Source organism: Scyliorhinus torazame, chromosome 12, assembly GCF_047496885.1.
Source record: "Scyliorhinus torazame isolate Kashiwa2021f chromosome 12, sScyTor2.1, whole genome shotgun sequence".
NCBI lineage: Eukaryota > Metazoa > Chordata > Chondrichthyes > Carcharhiniformes > Scyliorhinidae > Scyliorhinus > Scyliorhinus torazame.
Genome location: NC_092718.1, coordinates 222,487,691 through 222,508,760, shown reverse-complemented (window position 1 = coordinate 222,508,760; position 21,070 = coordinate 222,487,691). Strand labels below are relative to the sequence as shown.

The following is a 21,070-nucleotide window of genomic DNA, read 5'->3' as shown; positions in this document are numbered from 1 at the left end:
CGTTTATATTCCAGTCCCAATGAGATAAAGAACAACATTCCAGTCACTTTTTGATTGTTGCCTGAACCGGTCTGCTATTCAGCTTCAGATTTACCTTAACATAGCCCTGGGGAGCCAGTGACGTGGTGAATAAGATTGTCCAGGGGTCATTAAACGCCAAGTCAATGAGGAACGAAGACAGCTTCGAGTTCACTTCCTGTAAACTAATCAAACCTCCACAATCAGGCATCACATCAACCCACTGGCCACCAATCACCTCCCCGATCCGGCGGCAACAATCACCAACCCCTCACCCTCACCACCCACCCACCCACCCCTCACCCTCATCACCCACCCACCACTCCACCCCTCACCCACCCACTCCACCCCTCACCCACATCACCCACCCACCCCTCACCCTCATCACCCACCCACCACTCCACCCCTCACCCACCCACTCCACCCCTCACCCTCATCACCCACCCACCCCTCACCCTCATCACCCACCCACCCCTCACCCTCATCACCCACCCACCCACCCCTCACCCACCCACTCCACCCCTCACCCTCATCACCCACCCACCCCACCCCTCACCCTCATCACCCACCAACCCACCCCTCACCCTCATCACCCACCCACTCCACCCCTCACCCTCATCACCCACCCACCCCTCACCCTCATCACCCACCCACCCCTCACCCTCATCACCCACCCCTCACCCTCATCACCCACCCACCCCTCACCCTCATCACCCACCCACCCCTCACCCTCATCACCCACCCACCCCACCCCTCACCCACCCACCCCACCCCTCACCCACATCACCCACCCCTCACCTACATCACCCACCCCTCACCCACATCACCCACCCCTCACCCTCATCACCCACCCCTCACCCTCATCACCCACCCACCCCTCACCCTCATCACTCACCCACCCACCACTCACCCTCATCACTCACCCACCCACCCCTCACCCTCATCACCCACCCACCCGTCACCCTCATCACCCACCCACCCCTCACCCTCATCACCCACCCACCCACTCCTCACCCTCATCACTCCACCCCTCACCCACCCACCCACCCCACCCCTCCCCCACCCACCCCACCCCTCACCCTCATCACCCACCCACCCACCCCTCACCCTCATCACCCACCCACACAGCCCTCACCCTCATCACCCACCCACCCCTCACCCTCATCACCCACCCACCCCTCACCCTCATCACCCACCCACCCACCCCTCACCCTCATCACCCACCCACCCCTCACCCTCATCACCCACCCACCCCTCACCCTCATCACCCACCCACCCCTCACCCTCATCACACACCCACCCCTCACCCTCATCACACACCCACCCCTCACCCTCATCACACACCCACCCCTCACCCTCATCACACACCCACCCCTCACCCTCATCACACACCCACCCCTCACCCTCATCACACACCCACCCCTCACCCTCATCACCCATCCACCCCTCACCATCACTCACCCACATCACCCACCCACCCACCCCTCACCCTCATCACCCACCCACCCCTCACCCTCATCACTCCACCCCTCACCCACCCACCCACCCCACCCCTCACCCACCCACCCCTCACCCTCATCACTCCACCCCTCACCCACCCACCCACCCCACCCCTCACCCACCCACCCCTCACCCTCATCACTCCACCCCTCACCCACCCACCCACCCCACCCCTCACCCACCCACCCCTCACCATCACTCCACCCCTCACCCACCCACCCACCCCACCCCTCACCCACCCACCCCACCCCTCACCCTCATCACCCACCCACCCCTCACCCTCATCACCCACCCACCCCTCACCCTCAGCACCCACCCCTCACCCTCATCACCCACCCACCCACCCCTCACCCTCATCACCCACCCACCCCTCACCCTCATCACCCACCCACCCCTCACCCTCATCACCCACCCACCCCTCACCCTCATCACCCACCCAACCCACCCCTCACCCACCCACTCCACCCCTCACCCACATCACCCACCCTCACCCACCCACTCCACCACTCCCACTCCACCCCTCACCCTCATTACCCACCCACCCCACCCCTCACCCACCCACCCCACCCCTCACCCACCCACCCCACCCCTCACCCACATCACCCACCCCTCACCCACATCACCCACCCCCCACCCACATCACCCACCCCCCACCCACATCACCCACCCCCCACCCTCATCACCCACCCCTCACCCTCATCACCCACCCCTCACCCTCATCACCCACCCCTCACCCTCATCACCCACAAACTGCACCCCTCACCCTCATCACCCACCCCTCACCCTCATCACCCACCCCTCACCCTCATCACCCTCCCACCCCTCACCCTCATCACCCACCCACTCCACCCCTCACCCTCATCACTCCACCCCTCACCTACCCCACCCCTCACCCTCATCACCCACCCACTCCACCCCTCACCCACCCACCCCACCCCTCACCCTCATCACCCACCCACTCCACCCCTCACCCTCATCACCCACCCACTCCACCCCTCACCCTCATCACTCCACCCCTCACCTACCCCACCCCTCACCCACCCCACCCCCCACCCACCCACCCCACCCCTCACCCACCCACCCCATCCCTCCCACCCCACCCCCCCCTCCCACACCCCACCCCCATCCGCTCATCACCACCCACCTCTCACCCAATTCCCACCCACCCTCACTGCCAGTCAACCCCTCACCCCTACCCACCCCACTACTGCCCACCCACCACCACCAACCATGGCCTCGGCCCCAGCCCCACCAACATTAACCACCCTGCCCTAGCAACCACTTTGGGTCATTCAGCCCTCACGAGTGGCTGTGCGAGGCTGTCCCGAGTTCATCAAGCCTGCCGTAATGGTATCACCACCATGTCCCCCCAGGCCCCACGGCACCGCCAGCCCCCACCCCAGGTCCCACGGCACCGCCAACCCCACCCTACGTCCCCGCCCTTACCCAATTATGTACATGTCCGGTTCTTGCATCTGAATATCCAACTGGAGTAAACTGCTGACATCATTGGGAGGAGCAGCTGTTCCTACATTCCAGGTCAGTATCTGCAGTCTGGAGAGAGAGAGAGAGAGAGAGAGAGAGAGAGAGAGAGAGAGAGAGAGAGAATGTGACATGTCACAGATATAAACACTGCTTTCTGAAACATCAGAGTAACGGATTCAGGGAGTTCGGAAAATCTCAGTGCTCGGAACGCTCAATCCCAGCTAGTGTTAAGCAAGAGAACAAGATTACAGGACCCGTACCCCAGTGAGAGTCAGTGTGTGTGGGACCCGTACCCCAGTGAGAGTCAGTGTGCGTGGGACCCGTACCCCAGTGAGAGTCAATGTGTGTGGGACCCGTACCCCAGTGAGAGTCAGTGTGTGTGGGACCCGGACCCCAGTGAGAGTCAGTGTGTGTGGGACCCGTACCCCAGTGAGAGTCAGTGTGTGGGGAACCGGTACCCCAGTGAGAGTCAGTGTGTGTGGGACCCGTACCCCAGTGAGAGTCAGTGTGTGTGGGACCCGTACCCCAGTGAGAGTCAGTGTGTGTCTAACTCGTACCCCAGTGAGAGTCAGTGTGTGTGGGACCCGTGTCCCAGTGAGAATCAGTGTGTGTGGAACCCGTACCCCAGTGAGAGTCAGTGTGTGTCTAACTCGTACCCCAGTGAGAGTCAGTGTGCGTGGGACCCGTACCCCAGTGAGAGTCAGTGTGTGTGGAACCCGTACCCCAGTGAGAGTCAGTGTGTGTGGGACCCGGACCCCAGTGAGAGTCAGTGTGTGTGGGACCCATACCCCAGTGAGAGTCAGTGTGTGTGGAACCGGTACCCCAGTGAGAGTCAGTGTGTGTGGGACCCGTACCCCAGTGAGAGTCAGTGTGTGTGGGACCCGTACCCCAGTGAGAGTCAGTGTGTGTCTAACTCGTACCCCAGTGAGAGTCAGTGTGTGTGGGACCCGTGTCCCAGTGAGAATCAGTGTGTGTGTGGGACCCGTACCCCAGTGAGAGTCAGTGTGTGTGAGACCCGTACCCCAGTGAGAGTCAGTGTGTGTGGGACCCCTACCCCAGTGAGAGTCAGTGTGTGTGGGACCCGTACCCCAGTGAGAGTCAGTGTGTGTGGGACCCGTACCCCAGTGAGAGTCAGTGTGTGTGAGACCCGTACCCCAGTGAGAGTCAGTGTGTGTGGGACCCGTACCCCAGTGAGAATCAGTGTGTGTGGGACCCGTACCCCAGTGAGAGTCAGTGTGTGTGTGACCCGTACCCCAGAGAGAGTCAGTGTGTGTGTGAAACCCGTACCCCAGTGAGAGTCAGTGTGTGTGGGACCCGTACCCCAGTGAGAGTCAGTGTGTGTGGAACCCGTACCCCAGTGAGAGTCAGTGTGTGTGGAACCCGTGTCCCAGTGAGAGTCAGTGTGTGTGGAACCCGTACCCCAGTGAGAGTCAGTGTGTGTGGGACCCGTACCCCAGTGAGAGTCAGTGTGTGTGGGACCCGGACCCCAGTGAGAGTCAGTGTGTGTGGGACCCGTACCCCAGTGAGAGTCAGTGTGTCTGGGACCCGTACCCCAGTGAGAGTCAGTGTGTGTGGGACCCTTACCCCAGTGAGAGTCAGTGTGTGTGGAACCCGTACCCCAGTGAGAGTCAGTTTGTGTGGGACCCGTTCCCCAGTGAGAGTCAGTGTGTGTGGAACCCGTACCCCAGAGAGATCAAGTGTGTGTGGGACCCGTACCCCAGTGAGAGTCAGTGTGTGTGGAACCGGTACCCCAGTGAGAGTCAGTGTGTGTGGGACCCGTACCCCAGTGAGAGTCAGTGTGTGTGAGACCCGTACTCCAGTGAGAGTCAGTGTGTGTGGGACCCGTACCTCAGTGAGAGTCAGTGTGTGTGGGACCCGTACCCCAGTGAGAGTCAGTGTGTGTGGGGCCCGTACCCCAGTGAGAGTCAGTGTGTGTGGGACCCGTACCCCAGTGAGAGTCAGTGTGTGTGGGACCCGTACCCCAGTGAGAGTCAGTGTGTGTGGGACCCGTACCCCAGTGAGAGTCAGTGTGTGTGGGACCCGTACTCCAGTGAGAGTCAGTGTGTGTCTAACTCGTACCCCAGTGAGAGTCAGTGTGTGTGGGACCCGTGTCCCAGTGAGAATCAGTGTGTGTGTGGGACCCGTACCCCAGTGAGAGTCAGTGTGTGTGAGACCCGTACCCCAGTGAGAGTCAGTGTGTGTGGGACCCGTACCCCAGTGAGAGTCAGTGTGTGTCTAACTCGTACCCCAGTGAGAGTCAGTGTGTGTGGGACCCGTGTCCCAGTGAGAATCAGTGTGTGTGTGGGACCCGTACCCCAGTGAGAGTCAGTGTGTGTGAGACCCGTACCCCAGTGAGAGTCAGTGTGTGTGGGACCCCTACCCCAGTGAGAGTCAGTGTGTGTGGGACCCGTACCCCAGTGAGAGTCAGTGTGTGTGGGACCCGTACCCCAGTGAGAGTCAGTGTGTGTGGGACCCGTACCCCAGTGAGAGTCAGTGTGTGTGGGACCCGTACCCCAGTGAGAATCAGTGTGTGTGGGACCCGTACCCCAGTGAGAGTCAGTGTGTGTGTGACCCGTACCCCAGAGAGAGTCAGTGTGTGTGTGAAACCCGTACCCCAGTGAGAGTCAGTGTGTGTGGGACCCGTACCCCAGTGAGAGTCAGTGTGTGTGGAACCCGTACCCCAGTGAGAGTCAGTGTGTGTGGAACCCGTGTCCCAGTGAGAGTCAGTGTGTGTGGGACCCGTACCCCAGTGAGAGTCAGTGTGTGTGGGACCCGTACCCCAGTGAGAGTCAGTGTGTGTGGGACCCGGACCCCAGTGAGAGTCAGTGTGTGTGGGACCCGTACCCCAGTGAGAGTCAGTGTGTGGGGGACCCGTACCCCAGTGAGAGTCAGTGTGTGGGGGACCCGTACCCCAGTGAGAGTCAGTGTGTGTGGAACCCGTACCCCAGTGAGAGTCAGTTTGTGTGGGACCCGTTCCCCAGTGAGAGTCAGTGTGTGTGGAACCCGTACCCCAGAGAGATCAAGTGTGTGTGGGACCCGTACCCCAGTGAGAGTCAGTGTGTGTGGAACCGGTACCCCAGTGAGAGTCAGTGTGTGTGGGACCCGTACCCCAGTGAGAGTCAGTGTGTGTGAGACCCGTACTCCAGTGAGAGTCAGTGTGTGTGGGACCCGTACCTCAGTGAGAGTCAGTGTGTGTGGGACCCGTACCCCAGTGAGAGTCAGTGTGTGTGGGGCCCGTACCCCAGTGAGAGTCAGTGTGTGTGGGACCCGTACCCCAGTGAGAGTCAGTGTGTGTGGGACCCGTACTCCAGTGAGAGTCAGTGTGTGTCTAACTCGTACCCCAGTGAGAGTCAGTGTGTGTGGGACCCGTGTCCCAGTGAGAATCAGTGTGTGTGTGGGACCCGTACCCCGGTGAGAGTCAGTGTGTGTGAGACCCGTACCCCAGTGAGAGTCAGTGTGTGTGGGACCCCTACCCCAGTGAGAGTCAGTGTGTGTGGGACCCGTACCTCAGTGAGAGTCAGTGTGTGTGGGACCCGTACCCCAGTGAGAGTCAGTGTGTGTGGGACCCGTACCCCAGTGAGAGTCAGTGTGCGTGGGACCCGTACCCCAGTGAGAGTCAGTGTGTGTGGGACCCGTACCCCAGTGAGAGTCAGTGTGTGTGGGACCCGTACCCCAGTGAGAGTCAGTGTGTGTGGAACCTGTACCCCAGTGAGAGTCAGTGTGTGTGGGACCCGTACCCCAGTGAGAGTCAGTGTGTGTGGGACCCGTACCCCAGTGAGAGTCAGTGTGTGTGGAACCTGTACCCCAGTGAGAGTCAGTGTGTGTGGGACCCGTACCCCAGTGAGAGTCAGTGTGTGTGGGACCCGTACCCCAGTGAGAGTCAGTGTGTGTGGGACCCGTACCCCAGTGAGAGTCAGTGTGTGTGGGACCCGTACCCCAGTGAGAGTCAGTGTGTGTGGGACCCGTACCCCAGTGAGAGTCAGTGTGTCTGGGACCCGTACCCCAGTGAGAGTCAGTGTGTGTGGAACCCGTACCCCAGTGAGAGTCAGTGTGTGTGGGACCCGTACCCCAGTGAGAGTCAGTGTGTGTGGGACCCGTACCCCAGTGAGAGTCAGTGTGTGTGGAACCCGTACCCCAGTGAGAGTCAGTGTGTGTGGGACCCGTACCCCAGTGAGAGTCAGTGTGTGTGTGGGACCCGTACCCCAGTGAGAGTCAGTGTGTCTGGGACCCGTACCCCAGTGAGAGTCAGTGTGTGTGGAACCCGTACCCCAGTGAGAGTCAGTGTGTGTGGGACCCGTACCCCAGTGAGAGTCAGTGTGTGTGGGACCCGTACCCCAGTGAGAGTCAGTGTGTGTGTGACCCATACCCCAGTGAGAGTCAGTGTGTGTGGGACCCGTACCCCAGTGAGAGTCAGTGTGTGTGGGACCCGTACCCCAGTGAGAGTCAGTGTGTGTGTGACCCGTACCCCAGTGAGAGTCAGTGTGTGTGTGACCCGTACCCCAGTGAGAGTCTGTGTGTGTGACCCATACCCCAGTGAGAGTCAGTGTGTGTGTGACCCGTACCCCAGTGAGAGTCAGTGTGTGTGTGACCTATATCCCAGTGAGATGAAGGTTGTTGGGGAGGAATTGCGCTCCTGGGCTGAGGCTGTGTTCTGTCAATTGATGACCGAGTGATTCTGGAGTGAAGTGATTTCCCCCTGACCCTGGGGATTTCCGACATTGTGTGTGAAGATTTGTCCATATCCTGCCGCTCTCTCTGCTGCTAAATCAACTGCAATGAGTGGCCAACTCTGGACTTGCTGAATCTCACCCACCCGCAGCTAGCACATGGAAGATTCCAAACGTTAGCTGGTCCTCTGGGCATTCATCAGCAGCTGACCAGCGGGTAGCAGAGTGACCATGCCAGCTGCCTCCCCATGGGGCTGAGGTGCGAAGTGTCTGTGCTGGCAGTGAGAGGCAGGGCTCGTTCACATGCTGTTTGGGACACACATCTCCAGATTGTGAGCAGATTTCAGACCCACTGCTCTAGAGTTTCAAATAGTTGAAGTGGAATCATGTGAGTGGGTTCAGGCACACCGGGAGCTGGAGGCTTGGCTTAACTCACTTTACATTCAAAACAAAGCCTCCAACTAACTAGCTCCAACTAATCCCAACCTTTGGACTGTGGCATCATTGAGCAGGGATTTCTCACTGAATGGACCGGTGTTAAATAAAACCAATTCACAGCTTTCTCCTTTCATCTTTATCCCTTTTTTTCTCCCCTCCCCCACGGCGGTGTATCAGCCTCTCCTCCCCCACTGCGGTGTATCAGCCTCTCCTCCCCCACGGCGGTGTATCAGCCTCCCTCCCCCACTGCGGTGTATCAGCCTCCCCTCCCCCACGGCGGTGTATCAGCCTCCCTCCCCCACTGCGGTGTATCAGCCTCTCCTCCCCCACTGCGGTGTATCAGCCTCTCCTCCCCCACGGCGGTGTATCAGCCTCCCTCCCCCACTGCGGTGTATCAGCCTCTCCTCCCCCACTGCGGTGTATCAGCCTCTCCTCCCCCACTGCGGTGTATCAGCCTCTCCTCCCCCACTGCGGTGTATCAGCCTCTCCTCCCCCACGGCGGTGTATCAGCCTCCCTCCCCCACTGCGGTGTATCAGCCTCTCCTCCCCCACTGCGGTGTATCAGCCTCTCCTCCCCCACTGCGGTGTATCAGCCTCTCCTCCCCCACTGCGGTGTATCAGCCTCTCCTCCCCCACTGCGGTGTATCAGCCTCTCCTCCCCCACGGCGGTGTATCAGCCTCTCCTCCCCCACTGCGGTGTATCAGCCTCTCCTCCCCCACGGCGGTGTATCAGCCTCCCTCCCCCACTGCGGTGTATCAGCCTCCCCTCCCCCACTGCGGTGTATCAGCCTCCCCTCCCCCACTGCGGTGCATCAGCCTCTCCTCCCCCACGGCGGTGTATCAGCCTCCCTCCCCCACTGCGGTGTATCAGCCTCTCCTCCCCCACTGCGGTGTATCAGCCTCTCCTCCCCCACTGCGGTGTATCAGCCTCTCCTCCCCCACTGCGGTGTATCAGCCTCCCCTCCCCCACTGCGGTGTATCAGCCTCCCTCCCCCACTGCGGTGTATCAGCCTCTCCTCCCCCACTGCGGTGTATCAGCCTCTCCTCCCCACTGCGGTGTATCAGCCTCCCCTCCCCCACTGCGGTGTATCAGCCTCCCCTCCCCCACTGCGGTGTATCAGCCTCTCCTCCCCCACTGCGGTGTATCAGCCTCCCCTCCCCCACTGCGGTGTATCAGCCTCTCCTCCCCCACGGCGGTGTATCAGCCTCCCTCCCCCACTGCGGTGTATCAGCCTCTCCTCCCCCACTGCGGTGTATCAGCCTCTCCTCCCCCACTGCGGTGTATCAGCCTCTCCTCCCCCACTGCGGTGTATCAGCCTCCCCTCCCCCACTGCGGTGTATCAGCCTCCCTCCCCCACTGCGGTGTATCAGCCTCCCCTCCCCCACTGCAGTGTATCAGCCTCTCCTCCCCCACTGCGGTGTATCAGCCTCTCCTCCCCCACTGCGGTGTATCAGCCTCTCCTCCCCACTGCGGTGTATCAGCCTCCCCTCCCCCACTGCGGTGTATCAGCCTCTCCTCCCCCACTGCGGTGTATCAGCCTCCCCTCCCCCACGGCGGTGTATCAGCCTCCCTCCCCCACGGCGGTGTATCAGCCCAGCCTCTCCTCCCCCACTGCGGTGTATCAGCCTCTCCTCCCCCACTGCGGTGTATCAGCCTCTCCTCCCCCACTGCGGTGTATCAGCCTCCCCTCCCCCACTGCGGTGTATCAGCCTCCCCTCCCCCACTGCAGTGTATCAGCCTCTCCTCCCCACTGCGGTGTATCAGCCTCCCCTCCCCCACGGCGGTGTATCAGCCTCTCCTCCCCCACTGCGGTGTATCAGCCTCCCTCCCCCACTGCGGTGTATCAGCCTCTCCTCCCCACTGCGGTGTATCAGCCTCCCCTCCCCACTGCGGTATCAGCCTCTCCTCCCCCACTGCGGTGTATCAGCCTCTCCTCCCCCACTGCGGTGTATCAGCCTCCCCTCCCCCACTGCGGTGTATCAGCCTCTCCTCCCCCACTGCGGTGTATCAGCCTCTCCTCCCCCACTGCGGTGTATCAGCCTCTCCTCCCCCACTGCGGTGTATCAGCCTCTCCTCCCCCACTGCGGTGTATCAGCCTCTCCTCCCCCACTGCGGTGTATCAGCCTCTCCTCCCCCACTGCGGTGTATCAGCCTCTGCTCCCCCACTGCAGTGTATCAGCCTCTCCTCCCCCACTGCAGTGTATCAGCCTCTCTCCCCCACGGCGGTGTATCAGCCCAGCCTCTCCTCCCCCACTGCGGTGTATCAGCCTCCCTCCCCCACTGCGGTGTATCAGCCTCTGCTCCCCCACTGCGGTGTATCAGCCTCTGCTCCCCCACTGCGGTGTATCAGCCTCTCTCCCCCACGGCGGTGTATCAGCCCAGCCTCTCCTCCCCCACTGCGGTGTATCAGCCTCCCTCCCCCACTGCGGTGTATCAGCCTCTGCTCCCCCACTGCGGTGTATCAGCCTCTCTCCCCCACGGCGGTGTATCAGCCCAGCCTCTCCTCCCCCACTGCGGTGTATCAGCCTCCCTCCCCCACTGCGGTGTATCAGCCTCTGCTCCCCCACTGCGGTGTATCAGCCTCTCCTCCCCCACTGCGGTGTATCAGCCTCTCTCCCCCACTGCGGTGTATCAGCCTCTCTCCCCCACTGCGGTGTGTGAGCCTCTCCTCCCCCACTGCGGTGTATCAGCCTCTCTCCCCCACGGCGGTGTATCAGCCTCCCTCCCCCATGGCGGTGTATCAGCCTCTCCTCCCCCATGGCGGTGTATCAGCCTCTCCTCCCCCACTGCGGTGTATCAGCCTCTCTCCCCCACGGCGGTGTATCAGCCCAGCCTCTCCTCCCCCACTGCGGTGTATCAGCCTCCCTCCCCCACTGCGGTGTATCAGCCTCTGCTCCCCCACTGCGGTGTATCAGCCTCTCCTCCCCCACTGCGGTGTATCAGCCTCTCCTCCCCCACTGCGGTGTATCAGCCTCTCCTCCCCCACTGCGGTGTATCAGCCTCTCCTCCCCACGGCAGTCTCTCAGCCTATCTATTTCTCTATCTGCCTCTCTCTCCATCTGCCTCTGTCTCGTGTCTGTGCCTCTCTCCTCCCCACGTGTTTCCCTCGATCGGTCACTCTGCCTCGATTGTCTCTCTCTTTCTGCATCTTTGTTGCTTTCGCGCCCCCTGTCCCTCATTGGCTTTGTCCATCTGTGTTTTTTTTTCTCTCTCTCTCTCTCTCCATCCATCTCTATCCCAGTCCCAGCCTGAGCAGAGTTCCACGGAGATTACGAGATTAATCCTCTTTTCGTTACACACGGACCCGGCTCCAATTAGTGAATCTCCTGCTAACAAGCTAGTCCAGAGCGACCCAGTCACCCGTGTATTTGATAACAGATGTATTAGGAAAACAGGATCACATGGTATTTATGGACCGGTGTGGAGGTTGGGTTATAATTGGCCACCAGGAGCGATGAGCAGAAGGTTTCCTGACTGGGAAAGGGGAAAATAGGCTCTCCAATATCATCAGTACTTGGGAATATTCTTATTCTGGTTACATTCATGGCTGGGTTTATCTACAGAGAATAGATTTTTGCAGTTTGCAGACAATGTCAAAACAGTAAATCATGTGGAGGATGATAACAGAATCACGATAGTGCAGAGGGAGACTACTCAGTCCATCGGGTCTGCATTGACCCTCTGCAAGAGCTCCCACCTAGGCCCACTCTCCCACTCTATCCCCATAACCCCACTTAACATCTGGACACTAAGGGGCAATTTATCACAGCCAATGCACCTAACCTGCACATCTTTGGATCGAACCTGGTACCTTGGCACCCTGAGAATCATAGAATTTACAGTGCAGAAGGAGGCCATTCAGCCCATCGAGTCTGCACCAGTCCTTGGAAAGAGCACCCTACTTAAGCCCACACCTCCACCCGATCCCAGTAACCCCACCTAACCATTTTGGACACTAAGGGCAATTTATCATGGCCAATCCACCTAACCTGCACATCTTTGGACTGTGGGAGGAAACCGGAGCACCCGGAGGAAACCCACGCACACACGGGGAGAACGTGCAGACTCCGCACAGACAGTGACCCAAGCCGGGAATCAAACCTGGGACCCTGGTGCTGTGAAGCCACAGTGCTAACCACTATACAGACCCAACCTGCTCAGCATTTCCTCAAAGACAAACCTTTCACCCCAGCAATGAGTTGAATGAATCTTTGCTGAACTGCTCCTAAAGCAGTTGTATCCTTTTTCAAATAAAGAGGCCAAAATTCCTGACCATCAAATTCTGCACGCTCTCTCCATTTAAACAATATGCTGCTTTTCCTGCCAAAGTGGGCAACCTCACATTATACCCCATTATACCAATGCCCTGTACAGCTGCAGTAAAACTTCCCTACTTTTATATTCCATTCCGGGCAGCACAGTAGTTAGCACTGCTGCCTCACGGCGCCGAGGTCCCAGGTTCGATCCCGGCTCTGGGTCACTGTCTGTGTGGAGTTTGCACATTCTCCCAGTGTCTGCGTGGGTTTCGCCTCCACAACGCAAAGATGTGCAGGGTAGGTGGATTGGCCACGCGAAATTGCCCCTTAATTGGAAATAGTTTTTTCTAAATGAAATTTGATATTCCATTCCCCTGACAAGCCCTGGTACAGAGGGACAGAGGGATCCCGTACCAGCCTCCCCGAACAGGCGCCGGAATGTGGCGACTAGGGGCTTTTCACAGTAACTTCATTGAAGCCTACTCGTGACAATGAGCGATTTTCATTTTCAAACGGCAACATTCCGTTTACCTTCCTAATCACTTTGTTGACTGCAAACTAACTTTTGTGATTCATGTACCAGGACACCCAGGTCCCCCTGCCCCCGGGCACCCAGGTCCCCCTGCCCCCGGGCACCCAGGTCCCCCTGCCCCCGGGCACCCAGGTCCCCCTGCCCCCGGGCACCCAGGTCCCCCTGCCCCCGGGCACCCAGGTCCCCCTGCCCCCGGGCACCCAGGTCCCCCTGCCCCCGGGCACCCAGGTCCCCCTGCCCCCGGGCACCCAGGTCCCCCTGCCCCCGGGCACCCAGGTCCCCCTGCCCCCGGGCACCCAGGTCCCCCTGCCCCCGGGCACCCAGGTCCCCCTGCCCCCGGGCACCCAGGTCCCCCTGCCCCCGGGCACCCAGGTCCCCCTGCCCCCGGGCACCCAGGTCCCCCTGCCCCCGGGCACCCAGGTCCCCCTGCCCCCGGGCACCCAGGTCCCCCTGCCCCCGGGCACCCAGGTCCCCCTGCCCCCGGGCACCCAGGTCCCCCTGCCCCCGGGCACCCAGGTCCCCCTGCCCCCGGGCACCCAGGTCCCCCTGCCCCCGGGCACCCAGGTCCCCCTGCCCCCGGGCACCCAGGTCCCCCTGCCCCCGGGCACCCAGGTCCCCCTGCCCCCGGGCACCCAGGTCCCCCTGCCCCCGGGCACCCAGGTCCCCCTGCCCCCGGGCACCCAGGTCCCCCTGCCCCCGGGCACCCAGGTCCCCCTGCCCCCGGGCACCCAGGTCCCCCTGCCCCCGGGCACCCAGGTCCCCCTGCCCCCGGGCACCCAGGTCCCCCTGCCCCCGGGCACCCAGGTCCCCCTGCCCCCGGTCACCCAGGTCCCCCTGCCCCCGGACACCCAGGCCCCCCTGCACCCGGCCACCCAGGTCCCCCTGCACCCGGCCACCCAGGTCCCCCTGCACCCGGCCACCCAGGTCCCCCTGCACCCGGCCACCCAGGTCCCCCTGCACCCGGACACCCAGGTCCCCCTGCATCCAGACACCCAGGTCCCCCTGCACCCAGGTCCCCCTGCACCCAGGTCCCCCTGCACCCAGGTCCCCCTGCACCCGGACACCCAGGTCCCTCTGTACCCGGACACCCAGACCCCTCTGTACCCGGACACCCAGACCCCTCTGCACCCGGACACCCAGACCCCTCTGTACCCGGACACCCAGGTCCCCCTGTACCCGGACACCCAGGTCCCTCTGCACCCGGACACCCAGGTCCCTCTGTACCCGGACACCCAGGTCCCCCTGTACCCGGACACCCAGACCCCTCTGTACCCGGACACCCGGATCCCTCTGTACCCGGACACCCAGACCCCTCTGTACCCGGACACCCAGACCCCTCTGTACCCGGACACCCAGGTCCCCCTGTACCCGGACACCCAGGTCCCTCTGCACCCGGACACCCAGGTCCCTCTGCACCCGGACACCCAGGTCCCTCTGCACCCGGACACCCAGGTCCCTCTGCACCCGGACACCCAGGTCCCTCTGCACCCGGACACCCAGGTCCCTCTGCACCCGGACACCCAGGTCCCTCTGCACCCGGACACCCAGGTCCCTCTGCACCCGGACACCCAGGTCCCTCTGCACCCGGACACCCAGGTCCCTCTGCACCCGGACACCCAGGTCCCTCTGTACCCGGACACCCAGGTCCCTCTGTACCCGGACACCCAGGTCCCTCTGTACCCGGACACCCAGGTCCCTCTGTACCCGGACACCCAGGTCCCTCTGTACCCGGACACCCAGGTCCCTCTGTACCCGGACACCCAGGTCCCTCTGTACCCGGACACCCAGGTCCCTCTCTACCCGGACACCCAGGTCCCTCTGTACCCGGACACCCAGGTCCCTCTGTACCCGGACACCCAGGTCCCTCTGTACCCGGACACCCAGGTCCCTCTGTACCCAGACACCCAGATGCCTCTGTACCCGGATACCCAGGTCCCTCTGTACCATCTATTTCGGCAAGCTCTCTCCATTTCAACAATATGTTCATTCTTCCTGCTGAAGTGGGTAACCTCACTTTTCCCACATTAGACCCAAATGTTTGCCCATTCAGTTAACCGCTCTATACCCCTTAGCAAACTCTCCATCTTCTCTTGAAACGTACTTTCTTGGGAACTATATCACCGTTCCTTCACTGTCGCTGGGTCAAATCTTGGAACTCGCTCCCTAACAGCACTGTGGGTGTACCTACACACCTCAGGGTCTTTGAAAAAAAAAATTGTTGATGGGATGTGGGGCATCAGTGGCCCAGTGAGCTATTGTTGCCCATCCCGAACTACGCTGGGACTGAGCTGGTGGCTCGGCCATTCCAGAGGGCGGCTCAGAGCCTCACTGCTGTGACCTGGAGTCACGGGGAGGTCAGGACAGGTCAGGGCAGTAAAGGACATTCGTGAACCAGATGGGTGTTTATGACGATTGCAAAGCTTTCAAGGTCATCTTTAGACATTTAATTCCAGCTTTTTTTTCAAATTCAAATTCCACCATCTGCTGGGGTGGGATTCGAACCCATTACCCTGGGACTCCTGGGTCACCAGTCAAGTGACAATACCACTGCCTTCCCCAAGTGAAAATGAAAAATGAAAATCGCTTATTGTCACGAGTAGGCTTCAATGAAGTTACTGTGAAAAGTCCCTAGTCGCCACATTCCGGCGCCTGTTCGGGGAGGCTGGTACAGGAATTGAACCGTGCTGCTGTCCTGCCTTGGTCTGCTTTCAAAGCCAGCGATTTAGCCCTGTGCTAAACAGCTCCTGTGTGTAGCTGTGAAAGAAGGCAGCTGAGCACCACATTGTCAGGGGCAATTAGAGATGAGCAATAAATGCTGACCTAGCCAGCGAGGCCCACATCCCATCAATTAATGTTTTAAATCCCTTATCCCTGGACTCAATAGGACTTTGTACGGTTGCGAGGTTCAAGCTGGATAGTAGGACAACTTCTTTCAAAGATCTGTCACAGGCACGATGGACCGAATGGCCGCTTTCTGTGCTGTAAGATTCTGCTTTGGTCAGGACTCACCCAGTTTACTTCCCCACAGTCGGAGTCTCTTACTCAAGGACTATATAGAAGGCAGGACTGTGGGAACAAGCTCCAGTCCAGGAGAAAGACGGCAGAGTAACTCCACCCCGACCCCTCTCCCAGTGCCTCTCCCAATGGCTTTACGCCACCTGGGTCTCTTACCCAAACTTGGCTGTTTTGTCCGTCTTCATCTTCAGCCCTGGGGGTGGGGCAGGCTGAGCTGTAGGGAAGGAAGTCAGAGGCATTAGAAGAAGGGATTAGAATATCAAGAGGGGATGCTGGGTGGGGGCGGCGCATAGTGAAGGGTGGGAGTTCGAAAAAAATAAGGCAGAATATAACTTTAATCTAATGTTAGAATCCCGAGGTTTGTATTTTAGGATTGTTGCTTTCAAGTTATGGTAAATTAGGGGGATCGTGTGTTCTGAAATCTGCCGGACAGTAACTTGGGTATTTTAAGAGATGAAAGGATAGCTTTCCGTTTTACTGAGGAGGTAGTGCAAAGTATTTACGCTTGGAGGAAATGGGAGCAGTCTCTGAATTTACAAGTAGATTCAGGGTAGCTAAAGTCGCAGAAAGGCGTGATTGGTATCGAGAGAGGTTCCAACCATCGCCCCATGACATTCAACGACATGACCAACGCGGAATCCTCCACAATCAACGTCCTGGGGGTTACCATTGATCAGAAACTGAACTGGACCCAGACACATTAACACTGTGGCTACCAGAGCAGGTCAAAGGCTGGAAACCTACAGCGAGTAACTCACCTCCTGACCCCCCCCAAAAGACTCCACCATCTACAAGGCACAAGTCAGGAATACTCCCCACTTGCCTGGGTGAGTGCAGCTCCAACAACACTCAAGAAGCTCAACACCATCCAGGACAAAGCAGCCCCGCTCGATTCCTCGCCCTTCCACAAACATTCAAACCCTCCACCACCGACGAACAGTGACAGCCGTGTGGACCATCTACAAGATGCACTGCAGGAACTACCAAGGTTCCTTAGGCAGCACCTTCCAAACTCACGACCACTGCCATATAGGACAAGAGCAGCAGATACCTGGGAACCCCACCACCTGGAGGTTCCCCTTCAAGTCACTCACCACCGACTTGGAAATATATCCCCGTTCCTTTGCTGTCGCAACATCCTGGAACTCCCTCCCTAGCAGCACAGTGGATGTACTTACATCTCAAGGACTGCAGCGGTTCAAGAAGGCAGCTCACCCCCACCTTCTGAAGAGCAACTAGGGATGGGCAAAAACGCTGGATTAACCAGCAACGCCCACATCCCGTAAATGAATAAAAAGGTCGTCAACAGTTGTACTTTAAGTGTAAATTTATTTCTCAGATGAAAGGAAGTTGGGGTTAAGGGTAGATCATTTGGCATTGCTACCTGGTTGCAAGGTTAACGTGTTTCACATTGCCATGGGGAAAAGGGCAGAGGAAACCATTTTTGAGATCAGGTTACAAGCTTCCTTTACAAAACAGTAAATATCGTGGACAAACTTAGTGGTCAGCAGAAAGAAAAGGCTGCTTGACTTTCTGTGCTGCAACAGGTGGGAAGGAGATGTGCATCCTGGAGTCTTTAGGGATTCCGGGAGATTTATTCCGGCATGGGCACGGGGAAGAAGAATCATCAGCAAAGGCTTTACTGCTAGTGGTGGATTTAAGAAACACACCAAAACTGAGGAAATGCCTGGAGACAGTCTCTCAAAGTTACTACTCAGCGAAGCAGGAATACGTGAACCCATGGAAGCTGGGAACTGTTCGTTAAAAGGACTAATCTTGTGGAGTGCCATTGTGATGAGTATAAAGGGCAATCTTCCTCTCTGTAGTCTAATGTACAAGTTGCCTACAAAAAGAAAATAATGTTTAGTAGATAGTGCTTTTGAGTGATTTGTTACAGTTAAAAGAAAACTTCATGTAGAATCTTGCAATGTCATTTTTTCCAACGGGAAGTTTGAATCTTTTTCAGAGTTATAGATCTCTATGGAGATCAGGACAAATAGGAACTTGAATGTCGCTAGTTGAAAAAGGGTTATATTCATAGAAACATAGAATCCCTACAGAGCAGAAGGAGGCCATTCGGCCCATTGAGTCTGCATCTTTGGACTGTGGGAGGCAACAGGGCAGCACGGTAGCACAGTGGTTAGCACAGCATTTTCACAGCGCCAGGGTCCCAGGTTCGATTCCCGGCTGGGTCACTGCCTGTGCGGAGTCTGCACGTTCTCCCCGTGTCGGCGTGGGTTTCCTCCGGGTGCTCTGGTTTCCTCCCACAAGTCCCGAAAGACGTGCTGTTGGGTAGATTGGCCGCGATAAATTTACCTTAGCGTCCAAAAAGGTTAGATGGGGTTATTGGGTTAGGGGGATAGGATGGAAGCGAGGGCTTAAGTGGGTCGGTGCTGACTCGATGGGCCGAATGGCCTCCTTCTGCACTGTATGTTCTATGAAATCGGAGCTCCCGGAGGAAGCCCACGCAGACACAGGGTGAAAGTGCAAACTCCACACACACAGTCACCCAAGAATCGAACCGGAGACCCTGGCGCTGTGAGGCAGCAGTGCTAACCACTGTGCCACCCTGCATTTCTGTAGTACTTTCACAACTTCAGGTTGCCCCAAAGCACAACCAAGTGAAGTCACTGTTGTAATGGCAGCCAATTTATGCACAGCAAGATCCCACATACAGGAAGTATTATAAGAAGCAGACATTCAGTTTTAGGTGTTTGATTGAGGAATGGATATTGGTCTCAGGGAGAATTCTATTGCTCTTCTTTAACATAATGGGATAGTATCAGCCAAGCCTCAGTGGTCAGCATTCTAGCCCCCAAGCCACAAGGTTGTGGGTTCAGGTCCCTCTCCACCAGTTCAGCACTAAAGAAAATCCAGGCCGACACGTCAGTGCAGAGGGAGTGCTGCTCGGTCACACGTGCCGTCAAACTGAGCCCCGTCTGCCCTCTCGGGTGGATGTATTCAACGGGCAGGCTGATGAAGATGAGCGGCGGGTTTGCCTGTTTCCAGGGCCAATAGTTACCCCCCACACATCACAAAAACACAGAGGAGCTGCTGACTACGATGGCTGGCCTGTGGGACCTCAAGTGTTATAAAACTGGATACCCTCTGATCCAGAAGACAGCACTTTCGAAAGTGCGGGGTCGCCCTCCCCATCCCCCCAGCAGGGCAGCGCCAGCTCCGACGGGGCGGGGCCCCTCCGCACTGACCCTCCACCGGGGCGGGGTCCCTCCGACAGGGGCGGGGTCCCTCCGCACCGACAGGGGCGGGGTCCCTCCGCCCCGACCCTCCGACAGGGCGGGGTCCCTCCGCCCGACCCTCCGACAGGGGCGGGGTCCCTCCGCCCCGACAGGGGCGGGGTCCCTCCGGCAGGGCGGGGTCCCTCCGGCAGGGGCCTGGTTGAATTTTAGGTCCTGTTTCCAGATTGTAAACCCAGCCCCCCTTCCACAGGAGTCGGCCATCTGGCCCCTCGAGCCTGCTCCGCCATTCAATGAGATCATGGCTGATCTTTTGTGGACTCAGCTCCACTTACCCGCCCGCTCACCGCAACCTTTTATTCCTTTTCTGTTCAAACATCTATCGACCTTTACCTCAAAATACATTCAACGAGGTCGCCTCAACTACTTCACTGGGCAAGGAATTCCAGATTCACAACCCTTTGGGTGAAGAAGTTCCTCCTCAACTCAGTCCTAAATCTACTCCCCCTTATTTTGAGGCTACGCCCCCTAGTTCTGCTTTCACCCGTCAGTGGAAACAACCTCCCTGCTTCGATCGTATCTATTCCCGTCATAATTTTATAAGTTTCTATAAGATTCCCCCTCATTCTTCTAAATTCCAATGAGTATAGAACATACAGCGCTGAAGGAGGCCATTCGGCCCATCGAGTCTGCACCAACCCACTTAAGCCCTCACTTTCACCCCATCCCTGTAACCCAATAACCCCTCCTAACCCTTTTGACACTAAGGGCAATTTATGAAATGAAAATGGCTTGTCACAAGTAGGCTTCAAATGAAATTACTGTGAAAAGCCCCTAGTCGCCACATTCTGGCGCCTGTTCGAGGAGGCTGGTACGGGAATTGAACCGTGCTGCTGGCCTGCCTTGGTCTGCTTTCAAAGCCAGCAATTTAGCCCTGTGCTAAACCAGCCATGGCCAATCCACCTAACCTGCACGTCTTTGGACTGTGGGAGGACACTGGAGCACCCGGAGGAAACCTACGCAGACACGGGGAGAATGTGCAGACTCCCCAGACAGTGACCCAGTGGGGAATCGAACCTGGGACCCTAGAGTTGTGAAGCCACAGTGCGAGCCACTTGTACTAAGTCCCAGTCTACTCTGTCTCTCCTCATAAGCTAATGGAATCAACCGAGTGAATCTCCTCTGCATCCCCTCCAGTGGCAGTACACCCTTTCTCACGTAAGACCAGAACTGTGCACAGTGCTCCAGGTGTGGCCTTCCAGCACCCTATACAGCTGCAACATAACCTCCCTGTTTTTAAACTCCATCCCTCTCGCAATAAGGGACAAAACTCCATTTGCCACCTCAATTACCTGTTGCACCAGCAAACCAACTTTTTGCAATTCATGCACAAGGACACCCAGGTCCCTCTGTACAGCAGCAGGCTGCAATTTTTTTAACTATTTAAATATTAGTTCATTTTGCTGTTTTTCCTACCAAAATGGATGAGCTCACATTCACCAACATTGAACTCCATCTGCCAGACCCTTGCCCACTCACAAACTATCTATATCCCTCTGCAGACTTTGTGTCCTCTGCACACTTGGCTCCACCACTCATCTTAGTGTCATCTCTCCAAGGGCTGGTGCAGACTCAATGGGCCGAATGGCCTCCTTCTATGATCTGTAAACTTTGACACATTACACGTGGTCCCCAACTACACCATCACTGTCACCACCTCAGAGAGATTGCAGATGAATCTTCTAACGTGAAGGGAATAAACACCTGGTCTGCGTGACCGGTCTTCATATTTTAATGCTTTTAGCCCCAGTATCATGGTGATAAAGCGGTGTCGGACGCTCTTCAAGGCCGATCTGCCCCTTGGGAAGTGCTGGGCTGCAACAACCCAGCAACTCCAGATGGGGTCTGATAGGAGGAAGTGGTTGTGGTCACAGCTCCGTCTGCAGCCTGCTGATTACCAC

At 58.3% G+C, this 21,070-nt stretch overlaps 1 protein-coding gene across 1 annotated transcript in view; it reads right to left on the bottom strand.

The window, feature by feature from the left end:
- The window catches only part of inpp5ka (inositol polyphosphate-5-phosphatase Ka), a 144,867-nt gene that overhangs the window by 35,323 nt on the left and 88,474 nt on the right, over positions 1-21,070 (bottom strand). The window contains exons 2-4 of the mRNA XM_072469991.1: positions 16,069-16,126; positions 2,965-3,072; positions 95-203 (exon numbers count right to left, since the gene is read on the bottom strand). Of these exons, the coding sequence (XP_072326092.1) occupies positions 95-203; positions 2,965-3,072; positions 16,069-16,097 (246 nt within the window). The 5' untranslated portion in view covers positions 16,098-16,126. The remainder of the gene's footprint in view (positions 1-94; positions 204-2,964; positions 3,073-16,068; positions 16,127-21,070) is intronic.